Source organism: Brachypodium distachyon, chromosome 4 (genome assembly GCF_000005505.3).
Source record: "Brachypodium distachyon strain Bd21 chromosome 4, Brachypodium_distachyon_v3.0, whole genome shotgun sequence".
NCBI classification, from domain to species: domain Eukaryota; kingdom Viridiplantae; phylum Streptophyta; class Magnoliopsida; order Poales; family Poaceae; genus Brachypodium; species Brachypodium distachyon.
In genome coordinates this window covers 27,773,657-27,793,610 of record NC_016134.3, presented here as the reverse complement: position 1 = coordinate 27,793,610, position 19,954 = coordinate 27,773,657, and the positions used below count along the sequence as shown (strand labels likewise).

The 19,954-nt window shown below is 44.5% G+C and overlaps 1 protein-coding gene and 1 long non-coding RNA gene across 4 annotated transcripts; both read right to left on the bottom strand.

The window, feature by feature from the left end:
- Window positions 1–1,101: 1,101 nt before the first annotated feature.
- On the bottom strand, window positions 1,102–5,765 carry LOC104584613 (F-box/FBD/LRR-repeat protein At5g22660). 2 transcript variants are annotated; one of them, XM_010239554.3, is made up of 5 exons: window positions 5,458–5,765; window positions 3,294–4,191; window positions 2,362–2,523; window positions 2,057–2,255; window positions 1,102–1,438 (listed from the first exon to the last, which is right to left on the bottom strand). In XM_010239554.3, exons 2-5 carry the CDS (start codon window positions 4,170–4,172, stop codon window positions 1,365–1,367), a joined length of 1,314 nt encoding a protein of 437 aa, XP_010237856.1. In that variant the 5' UTR covers window positions 4,173–4,191; window positions 5,458–5,765; the 3' UTR covers window positions 1,102–1,364. The 2 variants fall into 2 exon arrangements, with proteins under 2 accessions (XP_010237856.1, XP_024311027.1); XM_024455259.1 differs by lacking the exon at window positions 5,458–5,765 and adding an exon at window positions 4,926–5,050.
- Window positions 5,766–14,804: 9,039 nt separating this feature from the next.
- Window positions 14,805–18,748, bottom strand: LOC112272372. Of its 2 annotated transcripts, none has more exons than XR_002966078.1 (6): window positions 18,429–18,748; window positions 17,398–18,352; window positions 16,050–16,211; window positions 15,761–15,979; window positions 15,226–15,329; window positions 14,805–15,117 (listed from the first exon to the last, which is right to left on the bottom strand). It is a non-coding gene; the product is annotated as an uncharacterized LOC112272372 (long non-coding RNA). The 2 variants fall into 2 exon arrangements; XR_002966077.1 differs by having other exon boundaries at window positions 15,761–15,959.
- Between the last annotated feature and the right edge of the window lie 1,206 nt (window positions 18,749–19,954).

The window sequence follows — 19,954 nt, the reverse complement described above, 5'->3', positions numbered from 1 at the left end:
AGAGAACACACCAAGCCCTCAGCTGGATCTCTCTCCCCTGGGCCCCTCTCCTCCTCTCTCGTGCGCAGCAAAGCCCTGCCCGCGGAGCTCTCCACCATAGCCACCACCACGCCGTCGTGCTGCTGGAATCTCATCGACCTCTTCCCCTCGCTTGCTAGATCCAAAAGGAGGAGACTACGTGAAGCTGAACGTGTGGATACCAAGGAGGTGCCGTCGGTTCTGCACTGAGATTGATCTCATCGAAAGTTCCACTACGCCAACAACGATTCCGTGATCGTAACGCTTTGTGGTCTACGAGGGTATGATGCTCATAATCCCTCTCGTTACTTGCATCTATTAGATATGATCTTGAGTTTCTTTCACATTTGTCGTAGGAATTTTTTTTTTCCATGCAACGAACCCATCACCCGGCTCCTCCCGTGGGCGCCGTCGCCGTCCAGCGGCCATCTCCACCTGGTCCGCCCAAGAAGGAGAAGGCCTGGGCGACCCTGTCGGAGGGCGAGCGCAAGGCGCTCGTGCTCCGCCACGCCGACAACTTGGAGGAATTTACGGGAAAACGAGCGGCGAAGAAGGCGTGCCGCCTCGACCTAAACTGGTAGGAGAAGGACCTCATCGCCTGGAGCGAGCGCGAGCACAAGAAGGAGCTTGCTGTGGCCGAGAAGGCGCTCCACTGCGGCGACGTTGTCAGGCTCGATGACGATGAGCCCGCCGGCGAGGAGGGAGACGATGCGACTGGTGGAATAACCTCACCGACGACAACGAGTAGGCGGCTGCTAGGTTTTTTTTATTTTGATTAAATTTCGTCCAGCTTAATCAAATGTTGCCGAGTTTAATCAAATTTCTCCATGTTTTTTTGAATTTTGGTATTGGGGGCACAGCTAGGAAGCGTCGGATCCCCAAATTTTATTTTGCGCCCGCGCCCCCCAAACAGCTTAAAAATCAGCCGCGCCAGACGCTGAATGCGGGCCTGGCTGGAGATGCTCTTAGACTCGTTTAAAAAATATTTCGGATCAATCACAGGTTTGTCGTAACTAACTCCAATTATTCATCAAATTTGATAAAACATTAAGAATTAAGCGCCTATTTTTGAGAAAATGATCATGACTGGCAATATTAATTGATTCATCAAATTTGATAAAAACAGACATGTCGATCCTGTCCACATTTCATAGCAATGCTCCGACGACGAGTATATATATCTCCATATATAACCAACTACCACTACCACTTGAACAAACTGAAACCGTTTTGCTGAGTTGTGCCAACAAGGACATATTTTCAGGTCTAGTCGAGACTCACGATTACAGACACTTTAAACAAAAAGCACAGACGGTTTGGAACAACATCGGGATCAGACACCCATCTCAATCGTCGTCATCATACAGCCGGGCTGAGGGTCTAGCGTCGTCATTATCTGAGTTTTTCTCGAAACTGAAGCCTGCACACAAAAAAAAGACACTAAGTTTCTTCTGCGACGCCACAAGAAATGTTTAATTGCATATATAGGAGGTCATTTGCGTGTACTAGCTAGACACAAGATCACAGCTAGCCATGGCTTAACAGTGCTTCAGCCTTCAATTCACAGAAGAGTGGCTTGCTAGTTTCCTCAGTAGTGTTAATTATTGACAGCACGGCCATCAATTTCCGTTGAGCAAAATGGTAATTACCGGATCCAGTAAAAGTAAAAATAGACCAGTTGGAGATTTTTGGTCAGATGTAACCCGGCAAGTGGACATGTAAAGTTGTCTAAGGATGCATGAGAAGCAATATTGTTTGCATAATGGTGGATTTGTAACCAACAATTACATTGTAATTAGTACGTTAGTTAGGTGAAGCTGAACAGACGTTCATAACTCCGCTTACAATCCATATCCATGCTAAAGGGTTGAACACGGATAGACTTTTGAACACTCAGAATTGATGTATACTTACAGCAGACATCGTTTTATAATTAAATGTTAGAATATGCCGTGCGGCCGTGCCTAGCTTTGCTCTTATAACTAGAATAAAGGAATTGAAAGTGCGAAGCATGGAGAGGGGGATATAGTTAACTTACAATAAAAGCATGAACGCCTGGGCTTCAAGTTAATGTGCTCCTTAGGTATGCCCCCACAGGTACTCAAGAGCTTGAATGTGTTTGAAACCCTCTCATCGATCTCTTCATATTCAATGGTAACTAACTTAAGTTGCGCACTTGCAAAAAATGATTGCTCTATTGGATACTCACTTCCTTCTATTTTGTCAAAGATAAAGTCCTATAGGAATTCAGATCAATCATATATGTAGTGTCATCAACATAACCATGCATATATTGGGCCATTGTTGATATATAAAGAGAACTCACAAGCCAAACATATATACCTCAATATTATAAAACTGAAGCGTGAGCTCCTCAAGGATAGGACATTGCTGGAGAATGGAAACTAGTCCATGTAGGTTCAGAACCGCACACCATTCGTTGAGTAACAGAGTCTTCAATTTGGCAAACAAGGGGCGATATTCCAAATCCCTTTCATAGATATACTAAAGAAATTGCACAAGAATTAAAAAAAACTCGTAGACTAGCTATTAACATGCAATCAGAAAAACTGAAGAAACAAGCATTGATAACTATAGATTCTATGGTAACCAGAAAGTTCATCAAAGGATTGTTTATGCCACTTGTATATGGGAAGACAGTGTATAGCATGGGTCAGGACATCAGAAAAACAGAAAATGGATCATTGCTAACTCCAATAGAAATAATGGCTTGATTGGACAAAATACATGAAATAGTTTGCTGTCTTAAAGCATGGGCGGATCCACTCAATTTTGATATACCAATACAAATTGTAGATTTTCACCATTGATGCCCCCTCTAATTTGAGTTATAACTTCTTAAGAATGTTTAAAGTGCCCCCTCTCAACTATTCACCTGGCTCCCCCCCTTCTTAAAGTATAGGTTGTATTTAGTAAAAGTAGTAACAAGAACTGTTCATAACTCGTGGTGCATGTTGAAGTTCCTCTGCATCTGGATATACTGCCCGTACAGGACAGGCACTCAACTCACTAGCCCTAATGAAATTAATAGTTGCCGATCAATCTTAAATTCCCAAATTATACTACGTTCAGAAGTTTGAAAAGTACAAACCACACATTTAAGAATGATTTTTGTCATAATCCCTAAAGTTGATAAATTTTGTGTTTATGCATGTCTAGGAATGGATGGTGATATATACAACAAACAAAATTAACCAAATAACCAGTGAATAACAAACAATGATAGGAGTGGAAACAGTAGTTAGTATGCTTACAATTTTAGGATGAGATATCAACTCCAGATGGCTAGCATTCGACAAGCCATTGAGAAGCACGCTCTGATAATCTCCAACATAACAACCAACACAGCTTTCATGTGGACAATACCCAGGGTCATCATAATAATAGTCGCAATAATCCAAACTGCCAAAGCCCAGCCTAATATAAGCTGTTTCTAGCAATGGCATGTCTTCAAGCAACGGAGTCCTCCCTTGAAAACCGTCAAGCAGAAGTGAAGTAAGACATGGTGCAAAAATACAAACGCGGATCTCGTCATCTACACGACATGTTGAAATGCTCAAACGCTGTAACGATATGGATGACATCTCCTGAGTCCAAATGCCGCATTTTTTCAAATTTAGATCCACCAATACCGGCAATTCCGAGATATCCACAGAGAAATCAACAAACTGTAGATTTAAGATCCTCAAATGTTGGGACACGAGAGGCATGTCGAAATTTATTTTGTCACCAATGCCTTTGTCACCATTGATTTCAAGCACCTGAACCTGTCTCATTAAAAAGTAGTCAATCCATAAATCCATATCTGTGTATGCGTCATGGGCCTCGTCTGGATATGGACTGATTTCACAGTTCACAAGAGGTGAGAGTTCGCGAAGGAAGATCAGATTGTTGACGAACTTGTTGTATTTCTCTACACTCTTGAACCATGTCCCCAGTCCGGTGTGGTAGAGGAGCAAGCTGTGAGTGGACCTCCATAGGTGGCGCCACCGACGGGAGAGCACACATGTCCTCACGGCCCCATCTGCCGGCAACAAGGATAACACTTTCTGCAAGAGCTCGTCGGGAAGGGCGCTGATGCGGTCCTCACCGCTCCACAAGGGTCCTCTTTTGCTCTTACACTCCTTAGCCATTATGTCGAACAGGCAGGATCTGCATGCGGGAGAGGAGAAACATGAGAAGAGCAAGCAAATAAAGGGAGGAAAACTCATAGAGTCTATGAAAATTCAGAGTTACATGGAACGAAGTAAAGCTAGTCAACAGCTCTGACTGCTGGAAGTTTGGGGCAGACGAAAGACTACTCCCATGGCATGACTGACTAGCATGAAAATGGGTCAATATATGGCCTCATGAAAATGTGCTGGCCTTCTAGGGCCGCTTTGATTCACCGGAACAGGAAAACTATAGGATCAGAGCGTCATGTTATCTTGAATACTACAGGATTCAAATGATGTTTGATGGTGCACATGAAAAACGTAAATATTTTTTCTAAGAGGTTGGAGTCGATGAAATTTTTCCTATGAAATCTAATTCAAATTAAATGAATCCTATGGAAAAAAATTTATGGTTTGCAATCCTATGAAACAAAGGATGCAGGTGATTAGCACTAAAAGATGACCTATTGTACAACATGTTTTATTGTCTTATCTAAATGACGTGGAACATATAAGAGAAGCCGGTCTTATCAACCATTGTACATGCCCTTAGGGAGGAGGGGGCGGTAATTACTCCCGGTTGTACCAAAAAGGCTATATTACATTGTACATGCTGGGTTAAATGTTTTATGGTAAAATCATTGTACTAGCTCAGTGCATGTGCATTTCCTCAAAACCTGGTGAAAAGATAAGAAGAGAGAAAAATACATTTTCTAGGTATAAGGAATTTACTTTGATTTAGATGAAAACCCCTATGTACTTTGCTAAAAGCCTTGGTTGTTCCAATCTACTGATCAGCTCGGACAGCTTGGAGGTAGTTCAGGATATGGATAGCGATAACTGGCCCTGGTCTCCAGCTGCAGCCATATATATTGATTGCATTGAAGCTTTGAAAGAGTTCGGAAAGGTGATCATAGAGCATTGTCCAAGAGAGGCAAACCATGTTGCACATGAGCTAGCTAGGGTAGCTAGGGATGATCCACCGAATGTTTGGTTGGACAATCCTCCTAGTTTTCTTATTCCTCTCCTCATTGATGATGTTACTCTTATTTGAGTTTTAATAAAGCTAGCCCTGTTGGCCTTCCCTAAAAAAAAAAGCAAACTCAGGTTGGGACTTCCGGTTAACCCAAAAATTTGGGTCAGGTAATTCGGGTAAAAAAAAATGGATTTCCAAAACTACCACCCAAAATTATAGCACGAAAATAACACCAGATCAGGCAAATATAAGTACCATATGAGGAAATAGAAATAGGACAGGACATACATTGCACGTTTCTTCTGTAGTTGGTGCTTTCCTTCAGTTGCCGCGACCGTGCGGATTGCCCCCTCCACCTGCGTTCCGGGTGCTGGGCGCGAGAAGACGGACGAGCTGGGAGTCGGATCCGGGAGGGGTCGTGTCGTCGCCGGCTTGTGCGTTGCGGACGCCCGGCGTGGGTGGTGATGAGCGGCAGCCGGTCACGATGACGTTGAGCCGTGGCAAGGCGGCGACATGGCAGTTGCTAAGTCCGGACTCAGGAGTAGCGTCTAGGGTTGAGCGGTGCGATGCGAATGGGACTGGGAATGGTCCGGAGGATGCGGTGGCCAGGGTCGTGTGAGACGCCAGAGTTTGTGGGCCTGAGGGGTGCGGGCTAGTTTAGTTTGTTGGGTCGACTTGAACCTAAAAGTGAGAATTTATCCATTGGTCTGCTGGGTTTTTGGGCTATTCAGGATTTTTGAGTACCAGGAGTTAAATCCCGAATTACCTGAACTAATATCAGGTTTTTGAATCTATTACCTGACGAAAAACATCAGACTACGGGCTTTGGGCGCTTTTCAGGTTTGGGGATCGGATAACGGGTTTTATGCCTGACCTTTGAGGAACAGGTAAAAACCATCTACAATTATTACGAGGGGACACTCTCTCTGCACGACTATGGCACACAACAGCCCTCTCAAAGGCTCGCGTGTTTAACCCATAATTTCATTTTCAACTGACATGCCATATGTTCAGCCCTTGTCTTCAATGACAAAACCTTCTGGTTGAGCCATTTAATCCATCTTCATTCGGTCACCATTAAGGAACGTCATTTTAACACCCATGTGATGTAGCTCTAAATAATGAGCTGCTTTTGTCATGACAATTCTTAAGTAATATTTCGTTAAGACCGATGTAATGATTTCAATACGATCAATCCCTTAACTTTGTGACAAGCCTTTTGCTACGAGTATTGCTTCGAACCTTTCGATATTCCCATTGAAGTCATGCTTAGTTTTTTATACCCACTTGCAACCTACCCTTTTTTAAGCCCTTCTGGAGAGTACCCCGATGTTAATTTAGACTGTTCATTCTCTTTGATCTAAGGGCGATTAGTTGTTACTCCTTAACACTCCGATTTAATTTAGATGCGTGGAGCACCGTTTGCCAGCACCACCCTCTGCCACAGCTACCACGCGTGCTCACACAGTCACGCCCGCACTTCGCGCCGCAAGCAACACAGCAGCGTCTCGGCCCAGCTCCGCATAAACAACAGAAATCAGCGCGTGCTCACACGCGCTTGGACAGGGAACTACATGCTCCTGTTGATTCCTGCCGTCATGATAGGCTGTCATGGCAAGGTGGGAGCACCGGACCAGCCTCGGAGGAGCTGAGGAGGTAGAACAGGAGATCATGCGCCATCATCTCTTCCGAGCTCATTTTTTGGGATCTTGACACGGGAGAACCTTCTGTCGTGGAACAAGAAGAATTAGTGGAGGAATTGATTGCTGCGTTGCCAGCGTTGGCGATTCGTTCAGTTCGTCGTCCAATTTCATCTCTTTCGAGCATATATTGGCGTGGGCAGAGAGGACGGTGGCGGCGGGGTCTGGGAGGACAATGGCGGCGCAAGCTGAGGAAAGTGGCGCGGCGAGGGAAGAAGACGGCGGTGTTAGAGTGATCTCCCAGCCGTGTGGGCCCAACGGCCCATCAGGCCTAGATCTGACGCGTCCTGATCGGGGGCGCCCAACCCAATATGGTTGGTGGGCCCCTGTCGTCCTGCGCTATATAAAGAGGTGGGGGGCCGGGGCACGCACTACTAGGTCTGCATAGCCAAACTCCCCACCGACAATCCCTTCTCATCTAGGGTTGCGCAAAGGTGACGAAAGGCTCCGTCCACACCGTCGCCCCCCCCCCCCCCCGGTCGTCTCTCCCTCACCGTCGCTCCCTCGCCATCAACATGGCCGCAATGTCAAGCTCGTCGTCGTCCCAAGACGAAGGTACACATCCCTCTATCCTTCTCTCTCTCTAGCCCCATACCCGTATGCCATATTCGAATCACAGAAAGTAGTATACCCGGCTAGATCTACACCTAGACGAATTCTAGGACTTAACATTGTTATCAGAGCATGTCGAAGTTGTAGATCTGCTCGGGATAGAACAAAGAAAGAAGAAAAGGAAAAGGAAAATCAAAAGAGAAAAACCCTAACCCTAAAAGAGAAAAGATGAAACTTACTCGTGCGGGCCGCCGCCGGTCGTCAGCGTCCGAGCGTCGGCCGCCGGGAAAAGGGCGCCGCCGCCGGTTGCTTGATGGCAACGCGCGCATGTCGCCAGTGGCCGGGGACGACGCCACTCCCTCCACGCCGGTGAGTTCGCCGGAAAGAGGAGCAGAGAAAGAGAAAAGGGAGGCGGGGGAAAAGAAGGGCCGGGGGGGCGGCTCGCCGTCGCTCGCCGGCGCGCCAACCGGACCGGCCGAGAGCTCCTCCGCCGTCGTTGCGCAGAAAGATTGTGGTTAGGGTTTCACACGCTAGGGTTTCAGGCGGGTTGGTTTTATCCAACCGAAACCCGCGTCCGGCCGTCGGATCCGAAAAGACGGCCAGGATTGAGCCTGGCAAGGCTGCCTCCGCTGGCGGGCCACGAGAGCGACGTGGGCCATTGGGCCACGTGCACGAGAGAGGCTTTGGGCCGCGGCGGGCCGAGCGCGTGCAGGCCACGGGCTAGGGGCGCGCGAGCGCGAAAGAAAGCCGTTGGGCCGCGGTTGGCAGCGTGCTGCCCAACGCGCAGGTGGGCATGCTAGCGCGAGCGCGAGCAGGCTGTGCGACGAAAGTTTTTTTTTAAGATGCATTTATTTTGCTGTATATGTTTCAGTTTTGCTGTATTTGGTCTAATTTTTTATCCTATTCAAACTGAACCAACGAGAAAAGAACATGATTATAAAGTGTAAAATGATGCTTCTGAAAAGTATAAAGTTATAGTTTTTGTTCATAGTTTCCGCTGCAAATAGTTTTAAAAGTGTTGTTAAAATTAAAAGAACATGATTAAAAGTGATTTATGTTAATTGTGATCGTGTTATGTTTTTCTTGACCAACGTCATTAATAGCATGATCATGATTAATAGGTAAAGTGTGCATTTAATTCTATTTTCTGCCCAACGGTGATATAGATTAAATTGCACAAACAGTTGTATGTACCAATTTTGACCAATGTTGGATTAATGCATGCAATTGTTGTTATCTTCTGACGTCATTGTGGTTTCAGGAGGGTACTACTTGATGGGATGCCTCAAGGATGTACCAACCCTCAGGGGTGACAACTACACTGAGTGGAGAAAGAAAGTCGACCTGGCTTTTGTTTGTGCCGATGTGGACTTGGTGGTTGATACTCCACAGCCACCAAAGTCTACAGAGCCAGTCAGGGATGTAAAAGATGATGATGCTGCTTGGGAGGAAAAGAAGAGGGAGTATGCTCCATTGGAGATGTCATACACCCTCGAGAACAAAAACTGGCTCAACGCCAACAAAAAGTGTATGGCTTTTATAAAGAACACAATTGAGCATGCTATTGTGGGCTCAATTGCAGAGTGTGCTTCCGTAGGGGAAATTCCTAAAAGAGCCAAAACGGTAGGCTGTAAATGGGTCTACAAAACCAAATATGACTCTAGAGGGAATATAGAAAAATACAAAGCACGACTCGTGGCAAAAGAATTTACACAAAGAGAAGGAATAGATTACAATGAGACATTTTCACCAGTCTCATGCAAAGATTCCTTCAGAATAATAATGGCACTAGTGGCGCATTTTGATTTAGAGCTACATCAGATGGATGTAAAGACGACATTTCTAAATGGGGATTTAGAAGAAAAAGTCTACATGAAACAACCCAAGGGTTTTGTCATGGAAGGCAAGGAAAACATGGGATGCCGCCTAAAGAAATCCATTTATGGATTAAAGCAAGCCTCTAGACAGTGGTATATAAAATTTAATGAGACCATTAAGAAATTTGGGTTTAAAGAGAATGTTGAGGACAACTGTGTTTATGCAAAGTTTAAAAGTGGGAAATACATTTTCCTAATCTTGTATGTGGATGATATCCTGCTTGCTAGCAGCGATGTCAGTCTACTACTAGAAACAAAGAAGTTTTTGTCCTCAAATTTTGATATGAAAGATCTTGGTGAAGCGTCATATGTCTTGGGCATAGAAATTCACCGAGATAGGAAAAATGGGGTTCTAGGACTATCGCAAAAGGCATATTTAGAAAAGATTCTAAAGAAATACAATATGCATGCGAGCAATGCCACACCTGCTCCTATAGTCAAGGACGACAGTTTCAGGAAATTTCAATGTCCCAAAAGTCAATATGAGATCGATCAAATGAAAACGGTTACATATGCTTCGGCCGTTGGAAGCCTACAGTACGCACAAGTGTGCACTCGCCCTGACTTAGCTTTTATCACCGAGGTACTCGGTAGATATCAAGAAAATCCAGGCATAGAGCATTGGAAAATGGTAAAGAAAGCATTGCGTTATGCGCAAGGCACAAAAGACCTCATGCCAACATATAGAAGATCTGATTCACTAGAGATAAGAGGGTATTCAGATGCAGACTTTGCGGGAGATAAAGATAATAGAAAATCCACGTCAGGATATGTATTCACTCTCGCAGGCGGAGCTATTTCGTGGAGAAGCTCCAAACAATCAATAGTTGCATCGTCCACGATGTATGCAGAATTTATAGCATGTTATGAGGCCACGGGGAGGCGATATGATTAAAGAAATTTATGCCTGACTTGAAAGTAGTGGATTGTATCGACAAACCACTAAAGATGTACTGCGATAAAGTATTATGTTGTGAAAGATAAAATTCAGGATCACACTATAAGTCTCGAGCATATAAAGACAAAGGATATGCTTGCGGATCCGCTTACGAAAGGCCTACCACCCAGTGTGTTCAAGGAACACTTAGCCGGCTTGGGTTTAAGGAAAAGCCTATGATTCCTTGATAAAGAATGGCCCGAAAAGAACAGAATTTGTTTCAACATTGAAAGGTATGTCGTAGCTGTCTGATTCTATCGGCAATTGAGCTGAGATGATGAAACATGCTCTACGTACTAATCGGTGGTGAAACAAGTAAAGCAAAAGGTATATAGTTAAAAGAAAGTTGACATCAAGGGGGAGAATGTTAGAGTGATCTCCCAGCCGTGTGGGCCCAACGGCACATCGGGCCTAGATCTGACGCGCCCTGATCAGGGGCGCCCAACCCAATATGGTTGGCGGGCCCCTGTCGAGCTGCGTTATATAAAGAGGTGGGGGGCCGGGGCACGCACTACTAGGTTCACTGCATAGCCAAACTCCCCACCGACAATCCCTTCCTATCTAGGGTTGCGCAGAGGCGACGGGAAGCTCCATCCACGCCGTGCCGTCAAGCTTGTCGTCGTCCCAAGGCGAAGGTACACATCCCTCTATCCTTCTCTCTCTCTAGCCCCATACCCGTATGCCATATTCGAATCACAGAAAGTAGTATACCCGGCTAGATCTACACCTAGACGAATTCTAGGACTTAACAGGCGGCAGCACGGTCTGGGAGGACAAGGGCGGTGCGGTCTACGAGGAGAACTGCGGCACGAGCGCAACGGCGGGGATTGGGATTCTCAGGGAGACATCATCGGAGGTGAGTATATTTATTTTAATTTTTTATTGAAGTGAAAAGTTTAGAATACCCTTTCCTAATACTCCATTTAGACTAGATGGCAAATTGTCTTTTTTTTTACCTTTTTGTATATGATAGTAACATGCATTTACAAAATCTAATAAATGTATCAACCTCTATACATTGAGGCTATACCAAGGGTTGTAGGAACATTGAGGCTGCCCTTAGGTCCCGAAAGGACTTGATGGAAAAGTAGGATAATACATTGAAGTTGAACCACCCCACCCACCCCTCTCTGACTTTGATCAAATTAAAAGAGGATGGACGAAATCCATGCTGAAATGTCTTCTATTTGGATTAAAGAAGAAACTAAAGCAAAGCAAATGTCTAGGGGATAGAAATATTCTTGAGGGTGACAAAAATACTCCTTAATTTCATGTAGTTGCCAATCAAAGGAGAAAAAAAAACTTCATTCTCTTAAGGGCCCCTCTATTATCACCTCTGATCGATACCAACAAAATTAATGCTTTCTATTGCTTCTGACTTTCATAAGCAACTCTTTAGTTTCGAAGAAAGAAATGGTTTCTCTTTGCAGGATGGTTTCTTTCTCCTTCATGACAAAATTTCTCCTGGTCAAAATTTACTCCTTACCCTCCCTTTTATTGAGGAATATATTACGAAAGTTGTCTTTGATTCTTATTTAGATGGTGCTCCTGGCCCTGATGGTTTTCCGTTCATGTTTTTCCAAAAAAAAATGATATCTCTAAATCTCATCATGGACGACCTCCTTGTTTTGTTTGCAGATTTCTATGATGGAAAGCTTTATATTTTTCGTTTCAACTTTGCCATCCTTGCTCTAAACCCAGAAGAACAAGATGCTTCTACCATGAAAAAGTTTAGGCCTATTTGCCTCTAAAACAACATTTTTCAGATTTTCACCGAGGTCTTAAGCAATAAGTTAGCTCTGTTGATAGGTTTCTTTGTTCAAATAATCTATCTTTATCGGAGGTAGGACTAGTATATTTAAAAAGTTTTGTCACTGCACATGAGGTCTTGCATGATGTCCATCAGTCTCATGAGCAGAGCTTGATTATGAAAAAGCTTTTGACAAAGTTAATTTAGAATGCCTTTATGCATTACTTGAGAAAAGAGGGTTTTGTCAGAGGCAGATTTCTTGGATTAAACAAATCTCACATAATGGTTCTACTGGGGTAAAAATTAATCAGATCGAGAGGATATTTTTCCTCACTGGTAAAGGTATTAGGCAAGGCGACCCTTCTCCCCTCTACGTTTTTATCTTGTTATTGATGTATTAACCAAAATGCTTATTAAAGCTACAACACATAATCTTATTAAAGGTCTTAGGCCCAATCATTGTCCTGGGGGGAGGTTTCTCTTCAGTATGCCGATGACATAATCATGTTTACCCCCAATGATTCTACCTACCTATTAATTTAATGTGGGCGTTGGTATGTTTTTTAGCAGGTTTATAGAATGATAAACAATTACAATAAAACTACGTCGATTCCTTTTAATGGGTCCACTGAAGAGGTCCTTCCCCATAAGGATATATTTCGATGTGTTTTTAATTTGGGGACAATCCCATTAAACACTTAGGAACCCCCCTGCACTATGACGAGTTAAAAAGGGAAGACACTTAGGAACCCCCCTGCACTATGACGAGTTAAAAAGGGAAGACATGCATCCTTTAATAGACAAAATCCTGTAATTAACACCCAAAGGGTCCACTGTCATTGGAGTGGTTCTGAAGGGGAAAGAAAAATCCACCTTGCTAATTGGCATTTGATTTGTACTAGAAAAGAGTTGGTGGGCTTGGCACCCCTTGTCTTCAAGATGTCAATCTTTGACGTTTTGGGGTCCTGGATCAAGAGAAATATCCAAGACGAGGATAAACTCTCGAAATCTATTGTTGACTCTAAATATGCTAATAACAACCCAAATACATTTTTACTACTCCCTCCGATCCATATTATTTGTCGCAGCTTTGTGTAGATACGCAAGTATCTGGACGCGTTTCATTGTATAGGTACATACATATCTAGACAAAGTTACGACAAATAATATGGATCTGAGGAGTAGTAAAACTGAGGAGGTGTGTCCAGATTTTCGGAAGGTGTCATGTGGGATGCCTAATCCATCAAATTTGACTATCGATGCCATGTTGGAATGAGGTTAAAATCAGGTTCCGGGAGGTCACCTGGTTTGGGTCCTCCCTTTTGTCTATTCAGTTCTGGCCTACCTGCATTATTAGCAATGAACAATTTTCTACATTCGATTCTGTTTGGGATGATCAGTATCTAAAACTTACTTTCAGAAGGATTCTTTCCGGCCAATTCATGGAACAATGGCATGAGCTTGAGCAGATTGTCCAGCAGGTGGTTTTCACAGATGAGCCTGATGATTTAATCCAGCAATACTCTTCTTCTCGAACTTACTTAACTAGCACTCTTTATAAAATTATTGATTTTGGAGGGGTGATGCACGTAAACATCCTGTTGTTTGGTCGGTAGTTGCTCCCCTAGAATCGAGCTTTCCATGTGGTTAGTTTCTCAAATGGTGAATCCATTTTTATGACATGCATAAGGAAATTGCGGATACTTGAGCCGATTTGAGGGAGTGATTTCTTTGCTGTAGGGAAGAAGAGAAGCAGAGAAGGGAGGAGAAAGGCCGCGGGCAAGGATGGTAAAGAGCAGGGAGAACATAAATTTATCATTGTTTTAGCTTTGTGGGTCCTATGTAAAAGATATTTGGCTTTTGGCACATTGGAGTGAAAATCATTGACTAGAGATTTGGCTTTTGGCTTTTGGCACATTGTGGAAGCCCTAACAAATCATTAACTAGAGACAATTAATCCGAAGAAAAGAAACACTAAGAAACCTGAAAATTGTGTCTTCTGCACTGATGATGAATATGTTCAACATTTCTTTTTTTTTATTATGTTGTTGCTAAATCAGTTTGGAAGCTTATGTCTCCTTCTTTATTCAAACTCTATTTGTGCATCTGTATTGTGGAGTCTCTGGAATTTTTAATCACCATCCATGGTCTGATATAAAACAGGTTTGGTGGCTTATTCTGAAAACTGTCGAGAAATGGAACTTATTGTACAAGGAGCCAATGACAAACCTTATACTCACTCCGTCCCATATCAAGTGACTCAATTTTTTTCAAATATGGATGTATCTATGCCTAAAAAGCGTCTAGATACATGTAATAGAAAGTCACTTAACATGGGACAGAGGGAGTAAATGCTTTTTGCGTTCAAGTGTTCAAGCTTCCACACCTCCTGGCTGGCTGAACCTCTCCTCTGAGCAGGCCCCTTCGACTATAGAGATGGTGGCTTCCTCAACTGATAAGTTTGCTGGGAGCTGCGCCCTTCTCTTCCTCTTCACTGATGGAGTAGGAGCTGCGTTCCAAGCTCCAGAACGTTTAGTGCTTTCGCTTGACGATCGCTGAGGCCTTTCATGCCAGTTCTTTGCCGCCTGTGGCTGTTCATTTTAATCCCTGTCTAATTTTCTGCAAGAAATCAGTATTGTACTTTGGTCTGCGAGGTTGATGTTGCAGCAACAAACAGAGGCATAAGGCAAGAGCTGAAGAGCATGAAAGCACGGTCACGACACAGCACAAGAGTGCATCGATTTAATTGTTTTCTTCTCTTTGATTTGATGACACGTAGCGGAGCATTCGCTCCATGAGACTAAAGAGCGAACGTTCGCTCATTATAAATTTCGTAGAATAGATTTTTTTTTTGGATAATCTCCAGAAGTGGCAACATAAATCATTGAACCCATGACAACGTTCTGACCGGCCATAGTATCCGGCAGGGATACTACTAGTTTGCAGAGTTTATCGAAAAACTAATAAAGGAAAGTTTGAAAACCAAACAGAGATAAATGCCACTGACTCCAGAGGAGGTTTAGAACAATATCATGACCAGGCACACATCTTAGTCGCCATCAGTGGTTGAAGGTGTGACATCTCGCTGGAGTAGATGAAACCAGCTCCTTCGGGAACCTCTCAAAAGCGAAGCTTCAAAAACATGAGAAGTCACAATAAGTTTAGTTGATACCAGAAATTTCAGCTTGCATTATGAAATATTGGTAGTATTTAACATGCATCTTGACAAAAGTTTCTAACCCGGAGTTAAGCCAAAAATTCTGATTGCATGTTCACAGCCAAGCATCAAGTGTGTTTCAGGCTTGATCAGTAGGGGGGCAGGGGGGGCATGGCAGCATGAAACCCTGTTGAGAAGAGCAAAATAATGAGGCACCATTATCTAGAGAGAATTAGGGTCATTATATCCTTACTGGATGAATGACAAGTGATACATTTTTTAATATCTAGCAAGGGTCTGAAGATCAAATTACTACAACTGACAAACGCACAATAATTAGAGATTCCGAGTAAAAGAAACGGGAGAAATAAACTGCATGTGAAGATGAGAACAGTTATATTTTTGACCAGTAATTAATCCATCTATACTCAAGGATAATGGACTTTCTATATGTATGGATTCGTAAAGGGTGCCATACACCCTATATAGTTGATGCTAATTACAGCAGACATCTTAGAATGTATCAGTTAGAACATGGTTCTTTCTTCCAGAAAGAGAATAACTCAGGTAAATTGCACAGACATATGAAGCATGAAGAATGGCAAACAGTTAACTTACAATTTAACCACAACCCAAAGATCTTCTTGACGCTAATTTGCTCAGCAGGTATGCCACATGTAGTCAAGAACTTCAAAATTTTGCGAACCTTCTCATTGTCCTGTTCACATTCAATGTTGACTACCTTAAGGCGTGTGCATGCAAAAGGTTGTTCTCTTGGATCATAGTTTTCTTCAGGTCCTATCGCGCTTACGAGGTCCTAGTGGACACAAAGTACTTCTGTGAAATCAATTAAACATACCTTTAAATATATATTAGCATTGTACATATAGAACACAAACTGACAAACCTGATTGTCTTTGAGCTCAAGGGTGAGTATTTCAAGAATTGGCGAGTGTTGGAGAACTGAAGCTAGTGCATCAAGATCAATAATCGCAACCCACCAATTGAGTACAAGAGTCTTTAATTTGCTAAACACGGGGCATGATGCCAAATCCCTTCTGAAGATATACTGGAAAAATTATGGGTGAGCCCGTGAGTCAGAAAATACTCAAACTCTAGTTTTGCAGGTTACAAGATTAGATAGTTAAAATTAATAGGGACCGTCGGTGGAGATTACAAATTCTAAATAGGTAAAGCAAAAAATAGGTGGCAGTGCAGCCATTACCCTCCCTGACACCCTACCCTGGCCAGGCTAAATTAATTCCGTACTGCAACCTCATCATGCCCATCCTCAGCCACCGCCTCCCAAGCACTGGCGGATCCACGTTACAGGGTATGGGTGCAGTTGCACCCACAAAATTTTGTAATCTCTTCATAATTTTTCAAGTTTCATGTGTTTCCAAGTCTATAAATTGATATATTAGTACAATTTGCACCCACATGGTAAAAATTCTGGATCCACCACCCCAGCTTCCCTCTACAACAAGGGGAACGTGAGGCATTGAATCCATCACTTCCCTCTTCATAATGTTGAACCCATGAGCCACAACAAAGGAAGAGAAGGAGAGATCGAGAGAGAAGATAGGTCATCAGGTTGGTACCCATCTAATAGTTTTCCTCTTCTAAGTTTCTCTGCATGTAAGCATTCCACGTATATCAGGCATACAGGCTCAAGCTTAAGTCCCAAAGAAATTTAAAAGAATCATGCTCAGTCTTGCATAGACAGATCACGCTTTGTGACTCGGATCCGTTGAATCCATGAACTTCTTGGAGGGCGAGAGATACTAAGGTTTAGGAATGACACTTGTGATCAGAACATTCTTCTAAGCCATCAACTTAATTGCTACCCAAGGGTTTACCTCTACCCAATACTGCATGATGGCTAAGGAACTACCCGGAGGAAATTCGTCAGGTGATCAACTAATTGTAACTCTCTCTGCATCAGGTTGGATATATCTCCTCCCGCAGGAAAAAATCTTGCATTTTGGATTTGCTGGACCTCAGAAGTTCAAAAAGTATAAATGGTGAATAGTATATCACAATCATCACAAACGTAACTATGGTGGTAAGGTCTGTCCACAGTGAACAAGGACGAAGGCACAAACTTTCATAATTGAAATATGCAACTTGGTTAAGTTGAATATGCATCCATGCATGCCTCAAAAATGCATACTAAAATTCAAATAAGGCGTCTGAAAATGTCAAGTAGAGATGGAAGTAATTAATTGCTACCAAATGACAAATAGCAAGCGTACCTCTTCAGGTCTAGCTATCAAGACCAAATTGATAGCATTGGACAAACCATTGAGAAGCACTCTGATTACCACCGACGGGGTAACCAAAACAACCAACACAGCTTTCATCACCACAATTCCCTACTGCAAGGTTTTTGGAGTAGGAACAGCAATCAGAAGAAAATGCAAGCCTGACAAATGCTGTTTCTAGCAATGGCATGCTTTCAGTCAAAGGAGTCATGCCGTCACAATCATTTGGTGTAGATAACTGCAGTGTATTAAGGCTTGGTGTAGATAACAAAGTGCGGTAATCAGTAGGGAAGCAGCAGCCGCCGATACACATACGCTTGAGTGATCTGGATGATACCATGTGCGCGTGAATCTCGCAGTTGGAAACCTTTAGATCCTCTAACACCGGACAGCTCGAGAAATCCATGGAGCAGAGCAAGTCAACACTGTTAAGATGTAAGGTCATCAAGTGCTGGGAGACGAGAGGCACATTGAGCCGTAGTTGTTGGTCAAAATAGTCTTCGTCGACAATGACTCGAAGCAACCGAGCATGACTTGCTAAAGCGTACTGGATCCATTGGATGACATATGGATATGGGAATGTCTCACTGCTTAGCTCATCGGTATCGTCATGACAAAGATCGATCTCGCAGTCGACCAGACACAATGGCTCACGGAGCTCGATGAGACGGTTCACGAAGCTGTTGAAATGCTCGGTGCTCCTGAACGTTGGTGCCTCTGCAAACGGCTTTTTTACAACAGGCGCAAGCTGGGCAGGCGCATCCAGAGGTCACGCCACCGGCGCGCGAGCACGCAGGTCTGGACGGCCTCATCCGCCGTCAACAAGGACAGCACATCCAGCAGGAGATCATCGGGGAGCGCGCTGATGTGATCCTCAGATGTTTCCTTTGATTCCTCGATTTCGGTCCTCTCGGCCATTCCGTCGAACAGCTAGCTGGCACCGGACCTGCGGGACACGATATGAAGATCAAGCTCGCATAAAGAGCCAGATGAAAAGATTAACGATCGGAGGATCATGCCACCTTATGTCAGCTGGAGACGGAAGCTGCGGGGGGCGCCGGAGGACGAAAGCCCTCAAGAGCCCGCAGCTTTTGTCTCAACGCAATGGCTGCCCGTCTTCCCTCCATTAACTCGCATCGATCCTGGAGGTCGTGTGCTTCACGAGAGAAATCAAATCCCTCCATTAACTCGCATCTATCCTGGAGGTCGTGCGCTTCACAAGAGAAATCAAATCCCACACAAATAAGACCCCAATTAATGCAGATTATTTCTCTACAGAAAATTCCTGTGCAAGCCGCCAGCAGCATGGGAAGATAAAGCTCCTCCCAAACACAAGAGAGAATTACCGTTATTTGATCGCTAGTTGCCCCTTAAGTCATTTTTCCTATTCACACAAATACCCTTGGGTTCACAATGTAAAAAAAAAAAAGCTTTTTAAAAAATCAGTCTCGGTCTCTCTCTCCCCCAAATCAAGAGCCCAACCCGCCCCCTTTCTTTCCCCAAGGCAGTCAACTAACGGTAGTGGCATGTTTGTATCACACGCAAAATTTGAGCGGCGTATTTGAAACAAGAAAATTCTGAGTGGCATTTGGTCGGGCAAATTTTGAGTGACAAATATGGAATTCTCTCCAAACATATCTACTGTTTTACCTTCATCATCACTACTCCTCCGCTGGTAGATCATCGGCTTTCTCCTGCTCCATCGGCTCCGCTGGTGGGGAGTAGTAAAAAGATCCCCCGACTACAACTAGGGGCCTAGGCGCCTAGGATTTACCCCAGGGCAGTCACTGTAGGCTGAAAGGACGGGGAATCCCCTTTTGGTCGGAGCATTTAATGCTGGCGTGTGCTTCACTCCTCGTCTTGACGAACCCTGCGCGCAGCGCGCCCGTCGAGCGGCCACGTGGCGCCGCTGTTGCTCCCGCTCGCTCCTGCTCTTGTAACGGACACTTGCGCCCGGGAACACCCTCCCCGGCAAGTAAACTTCCCGGGAAGCGCTCAGGCGGGATTTCTCTGTTGCCCTTCTAGGCAATCCCCGGAGCCCGGCTAGCCCTGCCGGGCTGGTGACTCGCCGGGCAGCTCGTGCGGAGCTGCCTTGGGTGCGATCCTTCCGGAGAGCAAGCGAGGTGGCCCATGCGTCATGCAGTAGTGGTACCCTGGGTGCCACTGGTGCGACAGTAGCCCCTGGGCGTGGGCCGGCAACGCCTGTTCCTGGGTAGAACCTTCCCTGGTCGGTTGCCGGGTTACGCCCTTAACCGACGTGTGGGTCCCGAGCCGGTTCGGGGCCCTGCTAATGCGCTGCTTCAAGGGCTCTGCCGTTACGCGCAGAGTAGTGGGCGCGAGTTTTCCGCCCTAACCCCCCCCCCCTGTTAAACACGGGTGGTTAAGGCCACGCCCTGCGTTATCCCCTCTTAGAGCGTAATTATCCCAACGCACCCGTAGGGTGCGGATGCGACCGTTGCTTAGCACTGGGGCGCTATAAGACCCTGCCGCTGTGCTAGGGAGCAATCACTTAGCCCCCAGCTTTTTTCCCCTTCGTCTTCAATCTTCC

What these genes read in the sequence shown, in the direction of transcription:
- LOC104584613 (XM_010239554.3), bottom strand. Translation starts at nt 4,172, where the DNA reads ATGGCTAAGGAGTGTAAGAGCAAAAGAGGACCCTTGTGGAGCGGTGAG. An exon ending in TTCAGTTTTATAATATTGAG is followed by an intron (nt 2,256 to 2,361) that starts GTATATATGTTT and finishes GAATTCCTATAG; the next exon opens with GACTTTATCTTTGACAAAAT. An exon ending in CAGGCGTTCATGCTTTTATT is followed by an intron (nt 1,439 to 2,056) that starts GTAAGTTAACTA and finishes TTTTGTGTGCAG; the next exon opens with GCTTCAGTTTCGAGAAAAAC.